General features: G+C 50.0%; 1 protein-coding gene and 1 long non-coding RNA gene across 28 annotated transcripts in view; one reads left to right on the top strand and one right to left on the bottom strand.

Moving 5' to 3' along the window:
• Positions 1 to 21,203, bottom strand: part of Megf11 (multiple EGF-like-domains 11) — a 325,661-nt gene that overhangs the window by 17,848 nt on the left and 286,610 nt on the right. For 20 of the 27 annotated variants that reach the window (XR_005488258.2, XR_005488259.2, XR_010054415.1 and 17 more), the window contains 7 exons: positions 12,708 to 12,828; positions 12,041 to 12,204; positions 10,927 to 11,029; positions 5,557 to 5,703; positions 5,097 to 5,231; positions 1,359 to 1,487; positions 130 to 258 (listed from right to left, as the gene is read on the bottom strand). Coding sequence is in view for 24 of the 27 variants with exons in the window: in XM_039082447.2 (XP_038938375.1) it covers positions 130 to 258; positions 1,359 to 1,487; positions 5,097 to 5,231; positions 5,557 to 5,703; positions 10,927 to 11,029; positions 12,041 to 12,204; positions 12,708 to 12,828 (928 nt within the window). In the remaining 3 variants the exon portion in view is untranslated. The remainder of the gene's footprint in view (positions 1 to 129; positions 259 to 1,358; positions 1,488 to 5,096; positions 5,232 to 5,556; positions 5,704 to 10,926; positions 11,030 to 12,040; positions 12,205 to 12,707; positions 12,829 to 21,203) is intronic. The other 7 variants (XM_039082458.2, XM_039082449.2, XM_063266410.1 and 4 more) reach the window with 1 other exon arrangement.
• On the top strand, positions 5,697 to 9,996 carry LOC134480194 (uncharacterized). Its single transcript, XR_010054416.1, has 2 exons — positions 5,697 to 6,791; positions 7,115 to 9,996. It is a non-coding gene; the product is annotated as an uncharacterized LOC134480194 (long non-coding RNA).

Genomic DNA, 21,203 nt, shown 5'->3' with positions numbered 1-21,203 from the left:
TGGATGATCCTGAGGTGTGGCTGGTCCGGAGACCAGCCTCTTCCCTCCCTCTCTGCAAACCAGGGCTATTCGCAAAGTGGCCAGTAGGCTGCAGCATATGACTGGGAGTGGCTGGGAGGCAGGGCTTACGCTGCGTGCAGAAGAGTCCGGTCCAGCCAGGGGTGCAGTGGCAGGCCCCATCCTCGGCGCTGCAGCTCGCCCCGTTGTGGCAGCTGCATGTGTGGAAGCAGGCAGAGCCCCAGAACCCAGATGGGCAGGCTGTGGGGGGTGGGTGGGATGCAGAGGGAGAGGGCGGGACAAAGGAGCAGGAGGAAAGGAAGGGGAGGCGGGTACACATCAGAGCCAGAACACCTGGATGGACCCAGAGGGGCATCTCTTGGCCTTTGGGGACTTGATAATGCTAGTCTCAGAATCAGCTCTCCTCTTGGCCTCATCCCTGGGATTGCTATGAGAAACAGATTTCTGCCTATTCTAATCTGGGTGACTTAAGGCAGCCCTACTGGAAGGGCTTCTGTGCCTCCATTCATAGAAGGATTCACAGGGACGGCTGGAGTAACACCAAGAGCACTGATTTCTCCACAGGTGGCAGGGACCCTCTTCTCTTTGGGTTCTTGTGCTGTTGTTTGAGATTGGAGCCTGTGGCTTACACCAAAATGGAATTCCTCCAGGTCCAGCCATTTAACTGGGACCTCCTTACAGGTACTATGTACAGACAAGGAGTTTCACAGGCCAAGGCTGGGGACCCTTTGGGAAGGGTTTTTTGCCTTGGTGTCAGACTGTAGCACCATGTTCAGGCTTAGGGTGCTCAGGACATCACTCACAGACAGGAGCCATATCATGGGTGCTCCCATCCTTCCAATGGTGGCTGTCCTAGTCTGGCCACTTACAAACCAGTTTTGTTCCCTCCTCCCCATCCGTATTCTGACTGCATCTTTTACAGAGAGATGCTAGTGGAGTGTGGGTCCTCACAATTCACAGCATTAATGGCACTGACAGTATTGATGCCTTTAATACCTGCGGTAACAGTCTCCACAGTCAGTTCTAGTAACTCAAGTTTGACGTAGCGCTAAATGGGACTTTCAGGGTCAAAGAACAGTGACGTGGCTGAGTGGGTAAAGGCACTTGCCACCCAAGCCTGTGGTGAACCTGAGTTTGATCCCTGGAACCTCCATAAAAGCAGAAGAGAACTGGCGCTATAGTTGGTCTCTCATCTCCACATTCTTGCTGTGACACTTGTCATACACACAGAAATAATAAAAATAAATAAATGGGTCTCGGGTGGATACTCTTGTCTGCAGGAGAGTTCAGCCCTTTGGTGCCATGGCAGGGAGAGGAACACTTTAGAAGCAGCAGCTTACCCTGTGAGCAGTCCTTGCCAGTCCATCCAGGGAAGCATTGACAGGAGCCATCAATGGGGCTGCAGGTCCCGTTGTTGGCACAGGAACAGAGCTGGGCACAGTCCTGCCCAAAGTGCCCTCCAGCACACACTGTGGGCACAGGGAAACCTGGCACCAGACTTCCTTCCCAGGCTCTAAGAACCACCACCCACACAGCCGCACCCGACTTCCCTAGGCCACAGTCATGACACCCTGGGTGTGGTCTGGATGGGAATCAACACCTACGGTGGAAGCTGCCCTTCTCCATAACAGAGTGAGTCTCCCTCCACAGTGGCACCCCAAGAGGCCCTGTTTCAATTCCTTTTACAGAGACAGGCTGAGGCCCATAGAGGGGATGCCAGTTGTCTTGGGTCTCACGGGAGGAAGTCCTAAGAAGGAGTTGGCATCTCTGGACTGGTGGCAGTGTTTCTAGACTGCCTCCCAGCCATCTGCTTACCCGTGGGTTATTCTCAACTAACCTCCTAGACACACGGACCACCACACACCCCTTTAAGGATATTCCAGGCCTTTCTTCTCTGTGCTTTTCAATGGCTAATGCCAATCTAAATTCCCATGACCCTCAAAGTCCAGCTATGGATGTCCTGCCTACGAGACTCATCATAAGTGTCACCTCCCTTGGAACAAAAAGATGGAGCAAGACTTAAGACACTGACATCCTTGTCATCTACCCTAGTGTTCTCCAGGAGCCTGCTTCTAGATCTTTTTGGTTTTCTTAGTGTGTAGATGAAACAATGTATATCATCTTCAGGCCACTTACTGGGGAATTTTGTTAGGTTTTATCTGAACTTAGTCCTAGCTGCTCCATACACCTTCCATCTTCTGAGTGGCTACGTCCCCATCTGAGGCTTCAAGTAGCTTCTTCCTTATACTCTCCTATTACTGAGACTTGACAGCTGTTTTGGGCCAAGCCTGAGTGGTGCCCCCTACAATGCCTGGAGAGAGAACAGGCACTCAAGCCACAGGGGCCAAACATCACCCTTCTCTCCTCTCACCCCCACCTCCCAGGTCCTCTGGCCTAAGCTTTGCAAGGGCAGGAAATACCTCATTTTCTATTGTATCTGACTGTTCAGTAAACACTGAGGATGTAGGCCTTGGGATTCAAAACCTTCTAGAAGGTTCTATTACTGCAGTAATCAGAGAGCAGGAATATTTTTTTAATATTTATTTAATGTGTCTCTGTGCAAGTATGCTCACATGTGAGCAGATGCCTGTGGAGGGCAGAAGCAAAATCAGGGGCAGGTGTAAGCTGCTGACATGGTCCTAGAAAGTGAACTCAACAAGCCTTCTCACCCACTGAGCCATCTCTCCTACCTCGTGGGGTAGGTAGTGATTTCTCAGAGGAAAGCAGCTTCCTTTGGCTCAGGTCTCAAACCACAGATGCCATCCCCTGTTCCTTTACTCTGCCCCCAACTGCCAGCCCAACTGGTAGCTAGGGTCTACATGCAGTTTGTACCTCTGGGGACATAGCTAGTGTGGGGACAGACGGTAAAGGCAGGTAGACCCAACTCTGCCTGAAGCTTTGGGTCTGGGTCCTAGTTTTGTTAGGCATTCAGCAAACATGCATGGCTTTTACATATGCCAGAAACTGATCACAATGTTTCACAAATACTGAGTTCACTTAATCTTGCTAATGCCTTCATCACTGCTCACATCACTGAAGCCCCTTGACACATAGGGAGAAGTTGTGGTCTCTTCACAGTTACACAGCAAAGACTCCTAACTGAGGACATTTTAACAAAGCCCTTCACTTCACACCCAAACCCCTAGATCTGCTTCCACATCAAGACTAGGACATGAGGGGTTGGGGATTTAGCTCAGTGGTAGAGCGCTTGCCTAGCAAGCACAAGGCCCTGGGTTCAGTCCCCAGCTCCAGAAAAAAAGACTAGGACATGAGTCACCACTCAATGGCCTCAGGTTTTGGTTAGTAGCTACAGGTAGGTTGGCTGATCTGGGCTCTGGGCTTCCTCTTTTCAGGCCAGTCTCTGGCCTCCTGTTTGCTGCTCAGGCTCCCCCTGCCTCTGGGGCATGCTTTATTCTGAGGGCCCTGTTCATTATCCTAAAAGGTGGTGTGATGGTTTGCATATGCTTGGCCCAGGGAGTGGCACTATTAGAAGGTGTGACTTTGTTGCAGGAAATGTGTCACTGTGAGGGTGGGCTTGGGGACCCTCCTCCTAGTTGCCTGAGGATGCTCAGTCTGTTCCTGGCTTCCTTTGGGTGAAGATGTAGAACTCAGCTCCTCCTGCACCATGCCTGCCTGGATGCTGCCATGCTCCCACCTTGATGATACTGGACTGAACCTCTGAACCTGTAAGCCAGCCCCAATTAAATGTTGTCCTTTGTAAGACTTGCAATGGTCATGGTGTCTGTTCACAGCAATAAAACCCTAACTAAGACAGGTGGCTTCCCTGCACCCTCTCTGTTGTCTGAGTCAAAGGACTACCAGCTTGGTGGGAAGCCCAGTGCTGGAGCTGTGACACCAGCCTTCGCCCCACAACTCTGCACTTATCTAACAAGGCAGGCTTCTCTTTGAAGTCTTCCCCCCACCCAAGGCAGACAGATTCACCCACAGAGCTGCTAATGTGATCGGTCTAATGCATTAATTGCGAGACTTCTTAGCTGAATCAAGAGCCAGGCATGGGAAGGGGAGGAGGGGGCTGGTGAAAAGAAAACATTGGGTTATATTTAATCTATGTTTAATGATTCTGGGGAAGCACTGTCCGTAATTTGTAACTCACTGGAAAGCCAGTCATTAGAAAGTGTCAGTTCAATTTTTTACAAGGTTTGAGACTTAACCAGGGCAGTTGCCATTAATAGCAAACTCCATTAGATCTATATGTGGAAAAGACTCATTAGGCCAGTGGGCAATAAATCAGACGACATGGGCTGTGAGGGCTCCTTCTTGGGCTTCATAGCTCCTAATTTAGACTGGGCCTGGTTCTATTGATGGCCAGGTCTCCTATGTTTAATAAATAAACCCCAGCCTGTCAGGTGGTGATTAAAGCATCCTAAGAGGACTGCAAGCAAATGAAACTGTCACATCTGTTTCCCAGGGGGCCAAACTTCTTATGACCTCAACTCATCATGGAGTCAAACGTCTACTCGGGCATATTAAAAATAGCCCAGCTCAGCTGTGATGATGTAGCAGAAGAATGGGCTGCCCTGGAGGTAGTGAGCCCTTAGTCAAGAGAGGTGTTTAAACACAGGCCAGGTGAGACTCTTGCCTTGGTGACTTTGAAGATCCCTTTATCTCTAAGTTCACCTTATTCTCACATCTCTTCATTCTCACTGACCGTGGTGTAAACTCTGCAAACTAGTATCCAAGCAAGGCCACATTCTAAGCTGTTAAGTGATTCCTTAGTCTCCCTCCCAGCAGATAGAATCTTGTTAAGTAACCCAGGCTGGCCTTGGACATGTAATCTTCCTATCTCAGCCTCCCAAGTTCTAGGATTACATGGGGTATATACTACCATGGCTGGATCACTTTTTTTTTTTTCATTTTTTTTTCTAGCAGAATGAGTTCATTTCTGCCACTTGATAGCTGTGAGACTCTAGACATGTATGTAACCTCTCTGAGCCTGTTCCTTCAGCAGCACAGTGACCTTTTTTCTTATTCCAAGAGCATAAGAAGAGAATCCCTGGACCCTTCCTTCTCTTCGCCCCTTTGTTCCCTGCCCTGGCCTCCCCATTAGTTACAGGTACCTTGGTTGCACAAGGCTCCAGAGAATCCTGGCAGGCACTCACAAATGCCACTGACGTGATGGCAGGGCCCCCTGCTGTGCACGCAGAGAGGACAAGGCTGGGCGCAGCCATGGCCGTAGAATCCTGGTGGGCAGACTGAGGGTGTGACAGAGGGGAGATGGTGGTCAGAAGCTCATTAGGAACTTGGCCTAGCCACCTGTCCCCCCATTCCAGCAAAGAAAGGCTCCTTGAAAATGGGGAAGTTTGGGGTCCCCACACCTGGAGGTCCATCCCTTTTGAAGAGAACTGTGGGATGGCCCTGATTTTACCTAGACATTGAACTTAGGGACAGAACAGTCAGAACATGGGACAAAATGGAGTGGAGGGGCCTGGCCTTCCAGAGGCCAGCACTACTTCTGACTGGGAGGGGCTGGGTGAGTGGGAAATCAGAAGTCCGTGGGGGGTGTGGGGCTAGCCTTACTTCTCTGACACAAGGGTCCTCGGAAGCCAGGGGCACACTCGCAGCTCCCGTCCACTGGGGAACAGGATCCTCCGTTTTCACAGCTGCAGGACACTGAACAGTTGGGGCCCCAGCGACCTGGAGGACATGTGCTATCACAGCGGATGCCTGTGGACCAGACACAGAGGCAGGGCAGTGGGAAGATGGAGGGAAATCCAGTAGAAATGGGGCTCGTGGGAAGGGCTTCTGGCAAGAGACGATGCCCTTCCAGAATCCTCAAAGGCAAAAAGAACTGACCAAGCAATGGCAGTCAGAAAAGCAGGGAATAGGCAACAAAGGAAGTCAGTATAGCTTGGAATTGAACACAGCCCAACAGCAGACCCATGACGTACTTGATGAGCCCAACAAAAGAGGAGATGGTGGCACCAGATGAGGAAGGTTGCCTCCACCTTCACAGCTGAGCTGGCGTCAAATGCATGTCAGGCCAGTGAGATGGCTCATCTCAGTTAAAGTCTGTCTGTCTGTCTCTCTGTCTCTCTGTCTATCTCTCTCTCTATCTATCTCTCTATATATCTATATCTATATATCTATATCTATATCTATATATATTCATATTCTTTTAATTACATCCTAACTATGTAGAAAGTTCAAGGCCTGCCAAGGCAACAAGAGACCCTGTCTCAAAAGAAAATGTGTGTGTGTGTGTGTGTGTGTATATATATATACACACATATAGTACATATTTTATATCACATATACACACATGTATAAAAGAAACTAAAAGTGCTAGCTATATCCTAAACATGCTGATACATGACCCTCAGTTTGCCAAACAGCAGCCAATGGGAAAATGGATGGACTATTTCAATAAGAGAGCAAACAAGATCTAAAGCCCCCCTCCCCCAAAGCTCAAAGAATATTTGAGCTGAGCTGATTTCAGCTTGGAGGCTAAGTAGGAATTTTAAAACACGGGGGTGGGGGGCTCCTTCCAGACAGAGAAGCTTCCAGGCTGGCGTGGGTGTGTGTGTTAAGCGATTGGACCAGGCCCAGGAGACTAGCCAGTCTTTGGAAGGCAAGCTTCAGAGGCTCTGGGAGCACAAGGATTAGTTTAAAAGTCATGTCTATCTTGTTATAAGAACAGGGACTGTGAGAAAGAGAAACAATAGACGACCTAGCGAACAGTGAAGGGGAGCAGCGGGACCAATTTGGAAGAGTTGAGACTGCAGGATCACCTGTAGGAGAAGGAGCGAACACAGGTGAGACAGCCAGGGTGGGGAGTCTGCATAGGGAGCTGCCAGGAATGTCTTCCCCTCTTGTGCCCTAACTTGTGTCTCAGCCTTGCTGGGGTTGGGGAGGAAGCTTTGAGTGTCACTCCCTGGGAAATGGGTAATGGGTTCTTGTCCACTGGGAATATGCCACACTCCCTTGCTGATGCAGTCTCTCCTTTGGAGTTTCATGGGGTTGAGAGGCAAATCAGAGACTGGGGGTGGCGTGGGCTGGGGTGATTATAGGTTGACTGAAGCTTAGGAAAGGGGACTTGACACTGTTTGAAGATTTGCTTCCAATTTCCACTTTGTAGGTGTGGTTGACCCTCTGGGTTCATGAAAGAAACCAATACCAAGTATGACCATACAGTCCACACAGCCTCCTGCATATTTTCCTGTAGTTCAGGACAGCCTTGAACTCACCATGGAGCCAAAGATGACCCTGAAGTTCTGATACTCCTGTTTGCACCTCCCCGGTACTAGGATTGCAGGTGTGGGGCACCATGCCTGGTTGTGTGCAGTGCTGGCAATGAAGGCCAGGACGCTATGCATGCATCCTTCCAACTGAGTTCCGGCCTTTCCCACATCCTTTCCATCACATGGAGACATCTTAAAATGCAGAGCACAGTGTGGGGCTGGAGAGGTGACTCAGAGGTTAAGAACACGGGCTGTGGGCTGGAGAGATGGCTCAGTGGTTAAGAGCACCTGACTACTCTTCTAGAGGTCCTGAGTTCAATTCCCAGCAACCACATGGTGGCTCACAGCTATCTGTAAAGAGATCCGATGCCCTCTTCTGGTGTATCTGAAGACAGCTACAGTGTACTCATATATAATAAATGAATAAATCTTTAAAAAAAAAAAAAAGAACACGGGCTGTTCTTCCAGAGCATCCAGTTGTGATTCCCAGCACCCCCAGGATGGCTCACAACCATCTGTAACTTGTTCCAATCGCTTCTCGGCCTTTTGGCTAAGATCAAGTGTAACTTGTTCCAGCTACATTCCCCAGAACAAAGTGGCTCCTGAGACTAGTCACATGGGTGAGCTTCCCGTTTGATTGAGAGACGATCTCAGTGAAATAAGGTGGAAGAGAAATTGAGGATGACTCCTGACAGCAACTGCAGGCCTTTGTGTGCATACACATGTATCCTCCTTACGTGTGCCCACAGTGTATATTACATATTCTTAACCATCCCCTCTGTCCCTCCCTCCCTCCCCCCTCATATCCTGGAGAATGAGCTCTCCTGCTTTAGCTTTCGGGAGCCCCTCCCCCCCACACTAATGGATAGTTACAGTGTAGATCTAATGGTGGTTCTTCACACTTGAAGAACCCATACTCAAAGCCAGCACTCACACAGCAGCAAGCCCTTCTCTGGGAAGCCTTCCTGCCTGTCTGCCCAGGGGTCCAAACATCTGTATCTCCCTGCTAGAGCTGTTTCATTCATACATCTGGCTCCTACCTCCCCTGCCAAAGATGTGAAGAAGGGGGCAGTGGCTTCCTGAAACTCAGTCCTGCTGACCTAGTGGGTCCTCACAGCAGAGACACCACCCGGGGCATTTTTGTAATACTGAAGATTCAGGAGTTCAAAGTCATCCTTAGCTACCTAACAAGTTTGAGCCAACCTGGGCTATGGGAGATCCTGTCTCAAAAGTACACAACCAAATGACTTACCCACTAAGTCAAAGTTTTCTCCTAAAAATGTGGCCTGGGCCTCTCCTTCTGCTGTCACTAATATCCTGACACCTCCTTAGCGCGAGTGTAGGCCAGAACAGATAACCTCTGTGTTTTCTCTGTGTGGCCACAAGCTGACTTTTTTCAGTGAACGTCAAGAAGTATTTTGTGAGCACCTTTTATGTTCAAAGCAAGGTAAATAAGCCATGAGGGGAACTGTTGTGAGAGGGCAGAGGACATGCCCAAGCCAGATGGGGAGGTGAGCCGGGTTTTCAGGGAAGGGGTGCTCGCTGTATGGGAGGCCCAGGTTCTGCCCCTTACCCTGTCTTTCCTGCCCTTCTTCATGACAAATCTCAGAGCGTCAATCACCTGTTTGAGAGGCCTACAGGACCATCTTTGGAGAAACGGGTTTTGGAACCAGCAGAGGCCTAGCTGAGAAGCTGTCCAGAATTTTAAACCAGAATTTTTAAATATTGTCATTAAAGTGGGTGTCGTTAAAGTCAGATCAGCTCTATCAAAATTAAGGCGCTGAACATTTCAAGGCTGTCGCTGACAATGTTGGGGACAATGAGAAGGCGGGGCTTTGGTCCACACTGAGGGAGAGCTGGCAGACCAAGGGAACCTTGACCTGACATGCTGTAAATCTGTGGTTCTCAAACTGTGGTCACCACCCCTTTGGGGTTTGAACCCCTTCACAGGGGTCACCAAAGACCATTGGAAAGCACAGGTGTTTACATTATGATCCTAACAGTAGCAAAATTACAGTTACGAAGTAGCAAAAAAAAAAATTTATGGTTTGGGATCAGCACAACATGAAGAACTTTGTTAGAGGGTTGCAGCCTTAGGAAGGTTGACAGCCATTGCTATAAAGGAATGTCCCTAGCCTTCAGCTGTCAGAACAAAGGGGGGTAGAATCCTACAGAGTGACCAGTGGGATCAGCCCAGTCAATGGTCACTGACATCTACACTGCTACCGAAAGCTTCCTGCAGCTGTGGTTTGTGTCACAGACCCTGTGCACCACACGCTGAGCCATTAACAGTACCCTTCCCTGAAACTTAAAAGTGGCCCCAAGGTTCCCTGTGAGGATTCTAGTTGTCTGCACTTTATGGATGGAGGCTTCAGGCTATGCAAAGTAGAGGATTGTGGAAGCTCACAAGCCCAGGCTGTCTGGCTGGAGCTCTGTTTTTAGTCACCTGGTTTCCTCTGCTCAGCTCGTGGCAGAGCAGACAGGAGGTGCAAGGATGCCTAAGGCAGACTTCTTCCCAGGACTGCTGTAGAAACAGCTACTCAAATCAGAGTCTAAGGTCAACTGTGGTGCTGCAGAGGAAGGATCTAGGTCACCAGAATTCATGGGCCGGTGGTCCTGGGTGGGTCGTCCTGGGTGGGTAATACACAGACAACCTGCAACTTGAAACCTGACGAACAGGAAGGAGTAATTGGGGCTGGGTGTGGCCCACTGGCACAACACTTGCCCAGCTCCTTAGATGAAGGGAAACGGACTTTTTGGTAAGATGGGGGGAGCTATCAAGAATGAGGGAAGGACAGTGCAGAGGTGAGGAATTAGGGCGGGGAATGGTGGTGCTTGCCTATAAAACCATTCCCAGCACTTGAATACTGAGGCAGGAGAAGATACAGAGAGTAAGGCCAAACTGGGAGAAACAGTACGTTCCAGGCTAGATACTACTGCACATTGAGATCTATTTGTAATAAAAAAGAAATAGTTAACTTTGGCCCAGATGTCTGGAATCACTGAGTGACAAATAAGGCAGGAAAGAGGAACTAGTCAGGCCACGTCACAGGGGTTGGGGCCTTATGACGAGAAGTCTGGATTTTTTTGTCACAATTTTTGTTTTTCTGAGACAAGGTCTCATGTAGCTTAGCCTTAAACGTGCTATATAGCCAAGGATGACCTTGAACTTTTGATATTCCTGTCTTTCCTGGGTGTCTGGATTACATGTGTGCAGTGCTGCATCTGGCCAGGACTGAGATTCTACATTAATCCCATGAAGCCATAGAATTGAAAAGACTGGTTTAGAGGTTGTCACTGGTTACCAATTGCAGAGTGGGTTCACCAGGGCAAGGCGGGGCATGAGACCTACCAGGAGATGAAGGCAGGTCTAATGAGAGATGAGCCCAGGGTATCCATGGGGTACAGACAAGTGGCAGCAGATAGGTTTACGAGGTAGGCATAAGGATTGGGGTTCTGAATCGTCATATTCTCTATACATAGGCTGAATACCCATCAGCATTGAAACATGTTGTCCCGAGAACAGAACCTCAACTGACATGTCCATAATAGATAGCTTCTTACTGGGCTGAAGGGAGCAGGTGGGGGGGGGGGTGTGCATTTGGGAGCAGGAGGAAAATGATAGGAGATAAACAGCGGTGAGGAAGGAGGGAAAACCAAGAGCCCAGCTTCCCAGGGCCTGGGCAGTGGGTGGCAGAGCAGAGGTTACCTGTCCATCCTGCCAGGCAGCAGCAGTGGCCTGTGACAGGGTCACAGCCATCAGCATGGCTGCAGTCACAGTGCTCACTGCAGTTCAGCCCAAACGTGCCATCCTGTGGGGAAGGAGAGAAGTGTCATACGGCGACTCCTAGAGGTTCACACACTTCTATCTACTCTTCAGGGATCCAGAGATGGGCCTAGGGCACAGCCATGATGTTAACTGGGAACCAACAGGGCTCTGATGTCATCCCAAACAATCATCTGGCCATATTAACAGGAATGGGAGAGAAGGGTGTGAAGAGAACCTGCCTTCAGGTGGCAATAAATATGTCACAGAGCCTCCAGGTGGTCATTAAAATTGTATATTAAAATGCATTTTGTTGTTGACAGGCATAGTGGGGGGAAATTTTCTTGTAAACGCAGCAGTCAGGAGGCAGAGGCTGAAGGATTGCTATGAGCGTAAGACCAGCCTGGGTTACGCTGTAAGACCCTACCTCACAAAACAAAACATAACATACTTTGTTAGCTGTGACACATCCGACCCACACAGGGAATGAGGATGGCCTTCTCTTGTCACTGGGAAGGAAGAGGGAGCCTCATTTCTTCCATGCTCACAGGTCTCAATTGCCCACTCTGCCGGAGTCTCTTAATCCTCAAGCCAATATCTCAGGATGGCTTCACCCTCTCCCACTTTAAAAATGAGAAGCAGCCGGAGAAGCACAAGGAGGCAGGATGTAGCAAAATCAGGATTTCAATGCAAAGCTTATACCCAGCCTCCGCCTAAGGCTCGGTGCTTGAGAGTGGGGTTGTTGCTGGGTGGTTTGGCCCCTAGCAGTGACTGCGACTCAGCTACTACCCAGAAAGAGCACTCTGCTGGGTTCGGGAGGACGGAGGTATCCTGGTGGGGTGGATTCTATAGCCGCCAGTCAGTGTGCTCTGCCTATCAAAAGAGCATTAGAAGAGCACTTCTGCCTGAGTGGCCATTTTACAGATGGGAGGGTTGAGGCCTAGGGTAAGAAGAAGCTACACAGATGTTCACATTCCCTGACTCAGAGCGTGTCTCTGACTCATGTAGCCCTCCAGGGAGCAGAAGGAACAAGAAAGAGGTCAAGGTGGGTACTCACCGGGCAGGGCAGTTCGCAGGAGTCCCCCAGCCAGCCTGGGGTACATGCACAGGAGCCATCAAAGGGGCTGCAGGCAGCCCCATTAGCACAGACACAGCTCTCATTGCAGTTCAGGCCCCAGGTCCCACTGGGACAAGGCAGGGAGCAGTCCAGGCCCTGCCACCCTGGAGAGAGGGCAAAGGGTGTCACCTGGCCATGCCCAGCATAACTTCCCACCCACTTCCCCAACCACAGGCAGCGTCCCTGTCACCACAGTTGCCTAGATCTCCCCGAGCCACAGGGCTTACACCATTTCTGCTGTCTGCCGATGGGCCCACTGGTCCTCAGAATCAGCTCTGGGGGCATTTTCCCCTAGGCCAGGGGTAGGGTTTCAGCAGCTTCTCTCCTTCCTGAAGCCTGTAGCTGCTCCTGCCCCCAGGACCGAACCCCTCCCTCCTCTGTTCCCTGAAGCAGGAGGCTACCCCTGAGGATAGCAAGACTTCCTAGCAGCTGTCTCCAGGCAGGCTTCCTGAAGGACACCCACCTATACCCCTGCTCTGATTCTGGCTGTGGCTTTCCTTGGCTGGAACCTGGCCTACGCACTCTCTGACCCTGAGTGGTGGGTGGGTTTAACCAGCCCCACCTGAGATGCTCAGCTGTTGGCACAGGAGAGCCTGGGAACACTTACCCTCTCGGCAGGTGCAGGAGCCATCCACAGGGGAGCAGGTGCCGCCATTGCTACAGCTACATACAGATGAACAGTTGGGACCATAGGTCCCTGCTGCACAGGGAACGGCACACACCTCTCCCTGCACAAAAAGGGCTGGTGTGAGGCGAGAGGTGTTCCTGGGCTCGTGGATCTGTACGTGGTGCCCCTCCCAATACCCATGCTTCCATTCCCAGCACCTTCTCTTTTCTTTGAGACAGGGTCTCACTATGTAGCCCCAGCTTCACTCAAACTCACAGAGATCTGCCAGCCTCGGCTGGAGGAGAGGGCGTTTAAAGGCATGTACCACCACACTTGGCAAAAGTAACTTTACAGAGGACCTTAAGACAGAGAAACTAAGATCATGGATCCTGATATCTCACAAGTGCCTGACATCTCACAAAAGCAAGTGACTGCGAGGGTAGGTCAGAGACACAGATCCTAAACCTTCCATTTGGCTTGTGACTTTGAGAACAGCAGAAGGGAACCCACAAACAATGAAGATGGTGGCCCCTAGGCTGAGCCCTATACAGCTGGCAAGAGAATGGAGACCTTGACTAAGATTCTGTCAACAACAGGAAGTGAACAAGCAGGAAATTGTCCTTCCTGAGAGCCCCCAGGAGATACTCCAGACTCTCTGAGCTGGAAGCTCAGAATTCAGAAGAGAAGCTCGTGCTGTCTTAGGGGAGGGGGCCCAGCCTCCACACCAGGGCTCCGAGGGACTTGATCCTACGAGTCTGTGTTAGGTCACAGCAAATCTTCTATCCACTGAATTGTGGGGAAGTGAGGAATGAGTGGGAGCAGGAAGAGTGGGGGTGGGGGATGTGACAGGGTTTCCTGTTTTACAGGCTGGCCTCAAATTCGATGTGTAGCTGAGGATGACCTTGAATTTCTGATCCTTCTGCCTCCATTTCCAGCTTGCTGAGATTACAAGCCAGCGGCATTCACATGCTACTGTTCCAACTGTTTTAATTCGCACCAGCTTGGTGCATAGAGGGACAACCCCTCCCCATCTGCTGGGGTCTCAGGGAAGGTAGATGGCACTGACAATGGCTTTTGAGTGCTCTCCCCTACCCCTCTCTCACATTCACTGTGCTTCATCTCTTAATTCTTACCATATCACAGACACACAGACTATTGCTTTCTATTCTTCCTGTGACACAGCAGAAGCAGTTACGTGAGAAAGTCATGTAATGAACGGCCCAGGTCACAGAACACAAAGTGAAGGGGGTCTCTTTGGCCCCAGGCTGGCTACTTAATCATGTCACTGGGTGCTAAGTCGAACCAGACTCTCCGGGGGTCTATTTTGGGACTTGGGGAGGCTGATCTAAGACAGGGTTAGGAAAGATGACTAGGCAGGCTGAAGGTAACCAGAGAGGCCTCTGCAAGGACAGCCTCACCTAGTAGTTGGGAAGCTCAGGGGATGAAGGCACCCTGATAATTACCTGGGAGGGGGGACTGCATCTTTGTCACTCACAGACCGTCTGCCATCCAAGGATGGCATGACGCCCAGGAGAGTGGGTTGCTCTTAAGGCCAAGTTCCAAAAAGGGGCACAGCAGAGGGCCACTGACTTCTAGCCCCAAGGGTGTATAGACAGGACAACACAGAGTCCTGGCAGTGGTGGTAGCTCCTGGGATGGAGTGGTGCAGGGGGAGTTAAAAGGGGCAAGTGCCAGGCATAGGCTGGGAGTAAGGACCTCTGAGTCTTAGGAGGGCGGTGGTCAGGGAAATGAAGGCTGCCCAGGATAGAGTTGTTGTGAGCAAGGCAACATAAAAGTACACGTTAGGGGTGTTCCCAGGAGTGAACAACTTTAAAGGGGCCTGGGAGACAACCGGAGCTCATTACGCCCTGGGTTCGATCCTCTGTGTAAAGTGGGCATAGTGGTACACCCGGAACTCCAGCACTCAGGAGGTGGAGACAGGAAGATCAGAAGTTCAAGATCATCTTCAACTACATAATGAATTCAGGGCCAGCCTGACACACTATTTCTGTACCTGTAACGGGGACCAGACCTTAGTAGGCCCACAGACCTTAGTACAACTGACTCCATGGAAGTGTCATTCAGGCTGTAAAACTCAGCACCTAGACAACACCATTTGCCCAAACTAAAACAAAGGTCTAATCCATCCAAGTTCATAGTTCTGGGAAGGTCTCAGAATGTACTGCTCCTGCTTTTGGCTTCTGTAGTTTGACTTCTGGTTTTCTGTTCCTGTTACCTGAGGTATGTCAATCCAGAGCATGCTTTTTTGTGCTTAAAAGCTCACCCTGAGAAAGGGTTGGTGCTACACTGGGATTCCAAATGCCCAGTGGAGCCTCTATCCGGCTAATAAAGACTTTCTGTTGACTTAAACCCACGGCCAAACATCTTCCCTGGTGGATACGCAACAGTATCTCAGAAAATGAAACAAAGCGAGCAAAAGGAGTGGAAAGGGCTTGGAGATGGCTTGGTAGTTAATCATGCTTGCAGCTCCTCCAAAAGACCTGAGCCCTGTTCCCAGCACCTACACCGAACACCTGAACCCACCTGCGACTTCAGCTCCAAGGGATCTAATGACTTCTTTCGGCCTCTGTGGCACACGTGGCATATATCACAGGCACAAAGCTACACATGCACATCAATAAAAAACTTTTTCAAGACAGTGTTTCTCTGTGTAGCCCTGACTGTCCTTGGAACTTGCTCTGTAGACCAGGCTGGCCTTGAACTCAGAGATCCACCTGCCTCTGTCCCTAAGTGCTGGGATTAAATGCATGCACTGCTACTAATACCACAACCACCTAACAATAAAAATAATAGAAAACCCTCTTTAATTAAAAAATTAATAAGGGGTCAGGTGATATTGGTGCACACCTTTAATCCTAGAACTCAGGAGGCAGAGGCAGGTAGCCATCTAAGTTCAAAGCCAGCCTGATCCATAGAGTGAGTTCCAGGACAGCCAAGGCTACACAGTGAAATCTTTTTCTGAAAACAACAATAATAATAGTAATAATAGATGGTGATGTGGCCATATAAATAATAGGACATTTGTCTAGCATGTACAAGGCCCTGGGTTTGATCCCTTCCCCCACAAAATAAGCCTTATATAATTATTTGTGGAAACATGCCTTATGAAAAGAATATAACAAGAGCCTGGGGATATGGTTCCAGCCTAAGAGCATGGCTGCTCTTCCTGAGGACCGAGGTCTGGCACTCCATGGCAGCTTACAACCATCTATAACTCCTATACCATCTATAACAAGATACACTTGTCTGGCTTCACCAGGCACAAATACTGAGTACAGACATATATTCAGACAAAACACCCATACACAAAAAATTAGTAAAATGAAAATTAAAGAAAAAAATGACAAGCCCCTTAGGATTCAAGCAGCAGGAAGTGGAAGAGAAGAGATCCATCTCTCACCAACTCAGCGTTGCCAGCCTGGCCATGGAGGAAGCCTGTGTTCTCAAGAAGGCAGAAGCCCAAAGCTAAGACCCCTGTTTTCCCATCAGCCCCTTCAGCTTGCTGCTCACTCCCTTCTCACATCGTTAGGTATCAGTGAGTGCTTGGCCTTAGGGACAAGGAGGTCTGTTCCCTGCAAGGCTACCGTATGCCAAGTGATGTTCCAAATGCTTTCACTTGTTCCTAAGAAGAAAGAAATGGAGAATCTGGGCCTGCAACCCCAGCTCCTCGGGAGACTGAGGCAGGAAGACTAAATTTATGGCCAGCCTGGACTATAGAGTGAGTTCAAGGCTACCCCGGGCAACTTAGTAAACTTTGTCTCAAAGTAAAAAGGACAGCAACTTTCTTAAAGCTTCACAAACATGACAGACATCTCAGCAGGTGGAAGGAAGCGTATGCTATGTAAGCCTGCCCACCTGAGTTCTATCCTGGAACCCACTTGAAGGTAGGAGGAGCGAAGACTCCACAGAATGGTCCTCTGACCTCCACCCAGGTGCTTGCACACACACACTGAAAATGAAGAAAACAAATCCTGCCCCTAACCATCAGACTGTGGATGGAATTCTGTTAACAGGAAACTGGACTTTCTCTGGGAATCTCATGCTAAGAAGGACAAGGCTGAGGACCTGGTACTAACCAGTTAGGGAGTTTGTCTCCCAGGAGGAAACCTCACACAGCTCTGACAGCTTAACTGCCACACGGGAGGCTGGAGCTTTGGTGGGGATGGTGGTGGTGGTAGTAGTGATGGTGATGGTGATGATGATGGTGATGATGATTGATGATGGGGGAACCCCCACATCTTGACCATGACCCCTTAGTTATGTATATCTCTACCCTTCTAACTTGAACCTCATGTCAAGACCCAGGATAGGCAAGGTGGTGGGAGTGCGGTGTCACTGGGCTTCTTGTGGCCATGCGCCATATTGAATACATCTCCTTTTCTGACTTCCATTATCACCTATCTGCTTACCTGGTCCCCTGAGGACAGGTGGCAGAGACTAGCTGTTAGAACTACCAGGTCCCACACCCTGACCACTCCAGGTGTGGGCTCTTGTCTGGCTTCCCTTTCAAGCCTGTGCTTACTTCTATATTGAACCCTTCTCAAAAGCAAGCTCCATTTCTGCTTATCATGGACAGACGGGCCCTGCAGTTCTCTGCTGTGGTGGAGAATCCCGTCCTCTGCAGGGAAGGTCTCTGAGACAATGCCTCACGTTGCTGTGGATGACAGTATAAGGCTGTCCCTGCCGGCCGACTCTCCCTGTCAGTTTACACAGTATGTTCACTTCCTAAGAGCAGTAGGACCTCAAAGGATGTGCCCATGTCTGGACCCAGATGCACCAGTGCCTGTGTGTTCTGCTATTCCCTCTAAGACACTGAGCACTTCCAGGAAGGAGAAACCCCACCCACAGAAGCTCGTCCCCATCTCCCACAACAGGCGGCTCACCAGTACTCTACCAGGCCTCTTCATTCTGCTCTGTTAATTATGGATGCAGAATGGGCTGCTAACATCCTGAACCTGATGTGAGAGTTGCTGATGGCATGGAACCCTTAATGCTGCTCCTGACAGACTGAAGCTTTTCCTTCTGCCTGCCTCGCTGGGCTCAACCCTGGTGCCTCATGTGTTCCATAAAATTTGTTTCAAATGTTATTTGTTGGCTTTTTCTCCTTTGCAATGTGCTGCTTTGTAGTTTGGCTCTGTTTGGGAAAATTAATCAACAGCTGGGCCTCTTATGCCGATTATCCCTTCTCCTCGAAACGGTCACGAGGTTAATGAGCATTTTTGGGCATCGAAGGAGAAAGAGAATGGAAGGGGTTTGCCCCTCCCTTATAGGAAGGAGGAAATTGTGAAAGTTCATCTCTGAGTCCCCTTAAATACACTCAATGGGTGGGAAGCAGTATAAATGGGGTGGAACTGGGTTCCTTACACACACGCTAAGGGGGCTCGTGTACCTGCCTGCCTGTCAGAGCTTAGCAGAGAGGCCCTAGGAATAGCAGCCAAAGAAACTGCCCTGGCCTGCATGTACTTCCCCCCCCCCCTTTTCCATTTTTCCATGTATGTGTGTGATGTGCATATGTGTATGCATGTCTTTGCATGCATGTGTGTAGGTGTGTGTGTGCATGTATATGCACATGCATGTGGGGGTGCTTGCATGTGGAAGCCAGAGGTTGATAGGAATCATCTCCCATCTTTCTCCCACTTTATTCACTGAGGCAGGGTCTCTCTCAGCCAAACCCAGAGCTCACAGACATGCCTAGTCTCTTTTCTTAGCCCGCTTACCTGTCAGGATGGACTCACACAGGGCCGTCATGCCCACTAGGCATTTATCCGCATGTATTTTGCTGGAGGAAGAGATGGGGTGAGCAGGGAAGGCACACCCTGGACTTTCAGTCAGAGTTGGTAGGTTGCAGAGAGACTGAAGCATGTGGACTCATCCATTGTACATTCAGCCCAGCATGGCTGCCAAGTGCTCTGCGTCCTTGCTCACCATCAGGACAGACTGAATGTGACCTACAGTCCTTTTCAGCTCCCATGTCCTTTAATCTACTGCTCCTCCCCTCTTGCACAGCAAATGCCCTTGTTACGGTGGCACTTACCCCAGTGGTAATGGAATTAACATTTGGAACTCTGGTGATCTCTTAGTAGCTAGGAGGGACACGAAGGTGAGGGCTGGGTACTCTGCCCTGCTGGCCTCGCTCAGCCCAGTGCCCCAGGGGGAGTCTGTGGTCAGTACATATGCACTGATGTAATTCAGACATTCGGGACATTGGGGGTGGGGTTGCTGTTTTTAGAATGTCTCCCATAGTCCAGGCTGTCTTCCAACTCTTTCTCTGTAGTTCAGACTGGTCTTGAACTTCAGGTCCTCTGCCTCCACCTTCATATCCAGTTTATGTGGTGCTGAGGATGAAGCTGAGGGCTTTATGCATGCAGACAAGCATTCTGTCAACTGAGCCAGGGAACATCGTTTAAGTACTGGTATATGCCAGACACCGCACCAGAGCAGGGACTGCTCCGTGCTGCTGGTGCTGCTGACTCTGGATGCCTTCAGCATCTCTATCCAGGCTCCCTGGCCCTCACTTGAATGGGAGGGCGTCATGCAGTAGCTTGCTCCCCATTCCTAGCTTAATCCCTCTTCCTGAGTCCTTGTGTTGTGCTTGCCCCTTAAAGAGTTGGGGCTGCTGAAAGCCCATCTCAGTGTTAAGTACAGGCCATCTGGCTATAATGAGGCTTCCCTGAAAGGCTGAGCCAGAGTCTTCCTGGGCAAACATTGGCTGCAAGTAGCCTTAACCACCTTCCAAACTTCTACCGCTCGTGTTTTTGCTCAAACATCGGCATTTCAGAGCAAGGCATGTAGAGAGCACTTGCCTAGCATGCATAATATACACCCAGCACCACATAAACTGAGCGTGGTGGCACATACCCATGATCCCAGCACTCAGCAGGTCGAGGGAGGAGAATCGGATGCTGGAAGTTACCCTTAGCTACATAGTGAGTTCAAGGCCAGCCTGGACTACTTGAGATCCAGTCTCAAAACAAAATAAAACAAACAAACAAAAAACCAAACCAAAACACACCAAAAGCCCTTTGACATTTTTAAATGGCAAAAAGCCTGTCTGAGAAAGGCCCTATTGGGTGTTGGGAAGCCTTTCTGGGTACTGTGAAGGAAGCGAGGATGGGAGGAGGCTGGCATTGGAGAGGCATGGCTGGCTATACCCCTCCTTGAAGATTCTCTGAGGACTGTTTTTGGTAAAAGTGTGTGTGTGTGTGTGTGTGTGTGTGTGTGTGTGTGTGTGTGTGTGTAAGCACTTATACTGCCCATATGGTCATAGGACTAAAACACTAATACACACGTGCAGTGTATTAATCCTTGGATAAACATATACATTGTTTGAGTGGGTAGGAAGCTAGGGATAAAATCTAGGCCTGCTGTCTCAGGGTCCTGGTTCACATGGTACAAGTGGGAATAACCTACTGGTTGTGGTCCGGGGACTTCGTGCTCGGCAAGTCATGGGACTATGAGGAAAGCAGTCATATGTACATCACAGATCTGGGCTTGACCTGCTGTAAGGACCTGGGATGCTTCCAGGCCACAAGCAAAGACAAGTGGTTGTCTACAAGGAAGCTGGGCGCAGGTCTAGGCACCAAGCTCAAGGAGGCTGGCGTAGAAGATGCTTCAGAGTTTGGTGTGACTTGTCCAAGCTGCTTCTCTATCTGCAAAATGGCAGTAGTGACACCTAGCTTCAGAGGGTGATGGGAACACAGGACAAGGGCAGGGAGCATCAGTGCAGAAGGCCCTTGAGGTAGATGTGCATCCTGGCAATGGCACAGTCCCTTGCCCCAGTGGTGACTGATTTGCCCATTATTTGGCATTTGCTTCCAATTGATCTTCCTTGTATCCCTGTGATACCTGGCCTCAGAAGTGCTTCCACTCGGCCCTGTGGGTACAAGGAAAGGGCCACGGTTTCCCTACTCTCCCTCAGGTTTGCAGAGTCCTCCTTTCCCTACCTACTGCCCCAGAGTCATGAGCAAAGGGGGCTCAAAGAGGACCAGCCTCAGCCACCCAGCAGGGAGGGAAACACCATACTCTACTCCTCTACTCAGCTAGCTGAAGACAGGTGGAGGGTAAGGCGCCCACTATTGATCCAGTGCCTACTGTGTGTGACACTTATATAGTTCCGACTGTATGCTGGGGCTACACTGTCACGACCCCCTTAGATGTAGGAGCAAGGTCAAGGCCAGCTCATTCCCTGCTGTTACAGCCCTGCTCTAGGCTGTAGTGGCACCTTTTCATCTGGTGCATTAGGCTCAGGTCTCCAGCCAGACCTTCAGGACCCAGACCATGGGCTCCCATTGTCTCTCACTGCTTCCCTACACCCCTGCTCATCTGGGCCATCTGGACCTGATGCTCTCGGAGCCTCCAGACACCGTCCCTGGCCTGAGTTCAGGGGACTACATCACCCTCCTTAAAACTTCCTTTTGTCCATAAAATAGGATCTCATTTTATATTCCAGGCTAGCCTAGAGCTTTCCTGGCATCCT

The sequence above is a fragment of the Rattus norvegicus genome, chromosome 8 (genome assembly GCF_036323735.1).
Source record: "Rattus norvegicus strain BN/NHsdMcwi chromosome 8, GRCr8, whole genome shotgun sequence".
In the NCBI taxonomy this organism is placed as follows: Eukaryota; Metazoa; Chordata; class Mammalia; order Rodentia; family Muridae; genus Rattus; species Rattus norvegicus.
The sequence above is the reverse complement of the archived record's forward strand: the minus strand, read 5'-3'. Positions and strand labels throughout refer to the sequence as shown.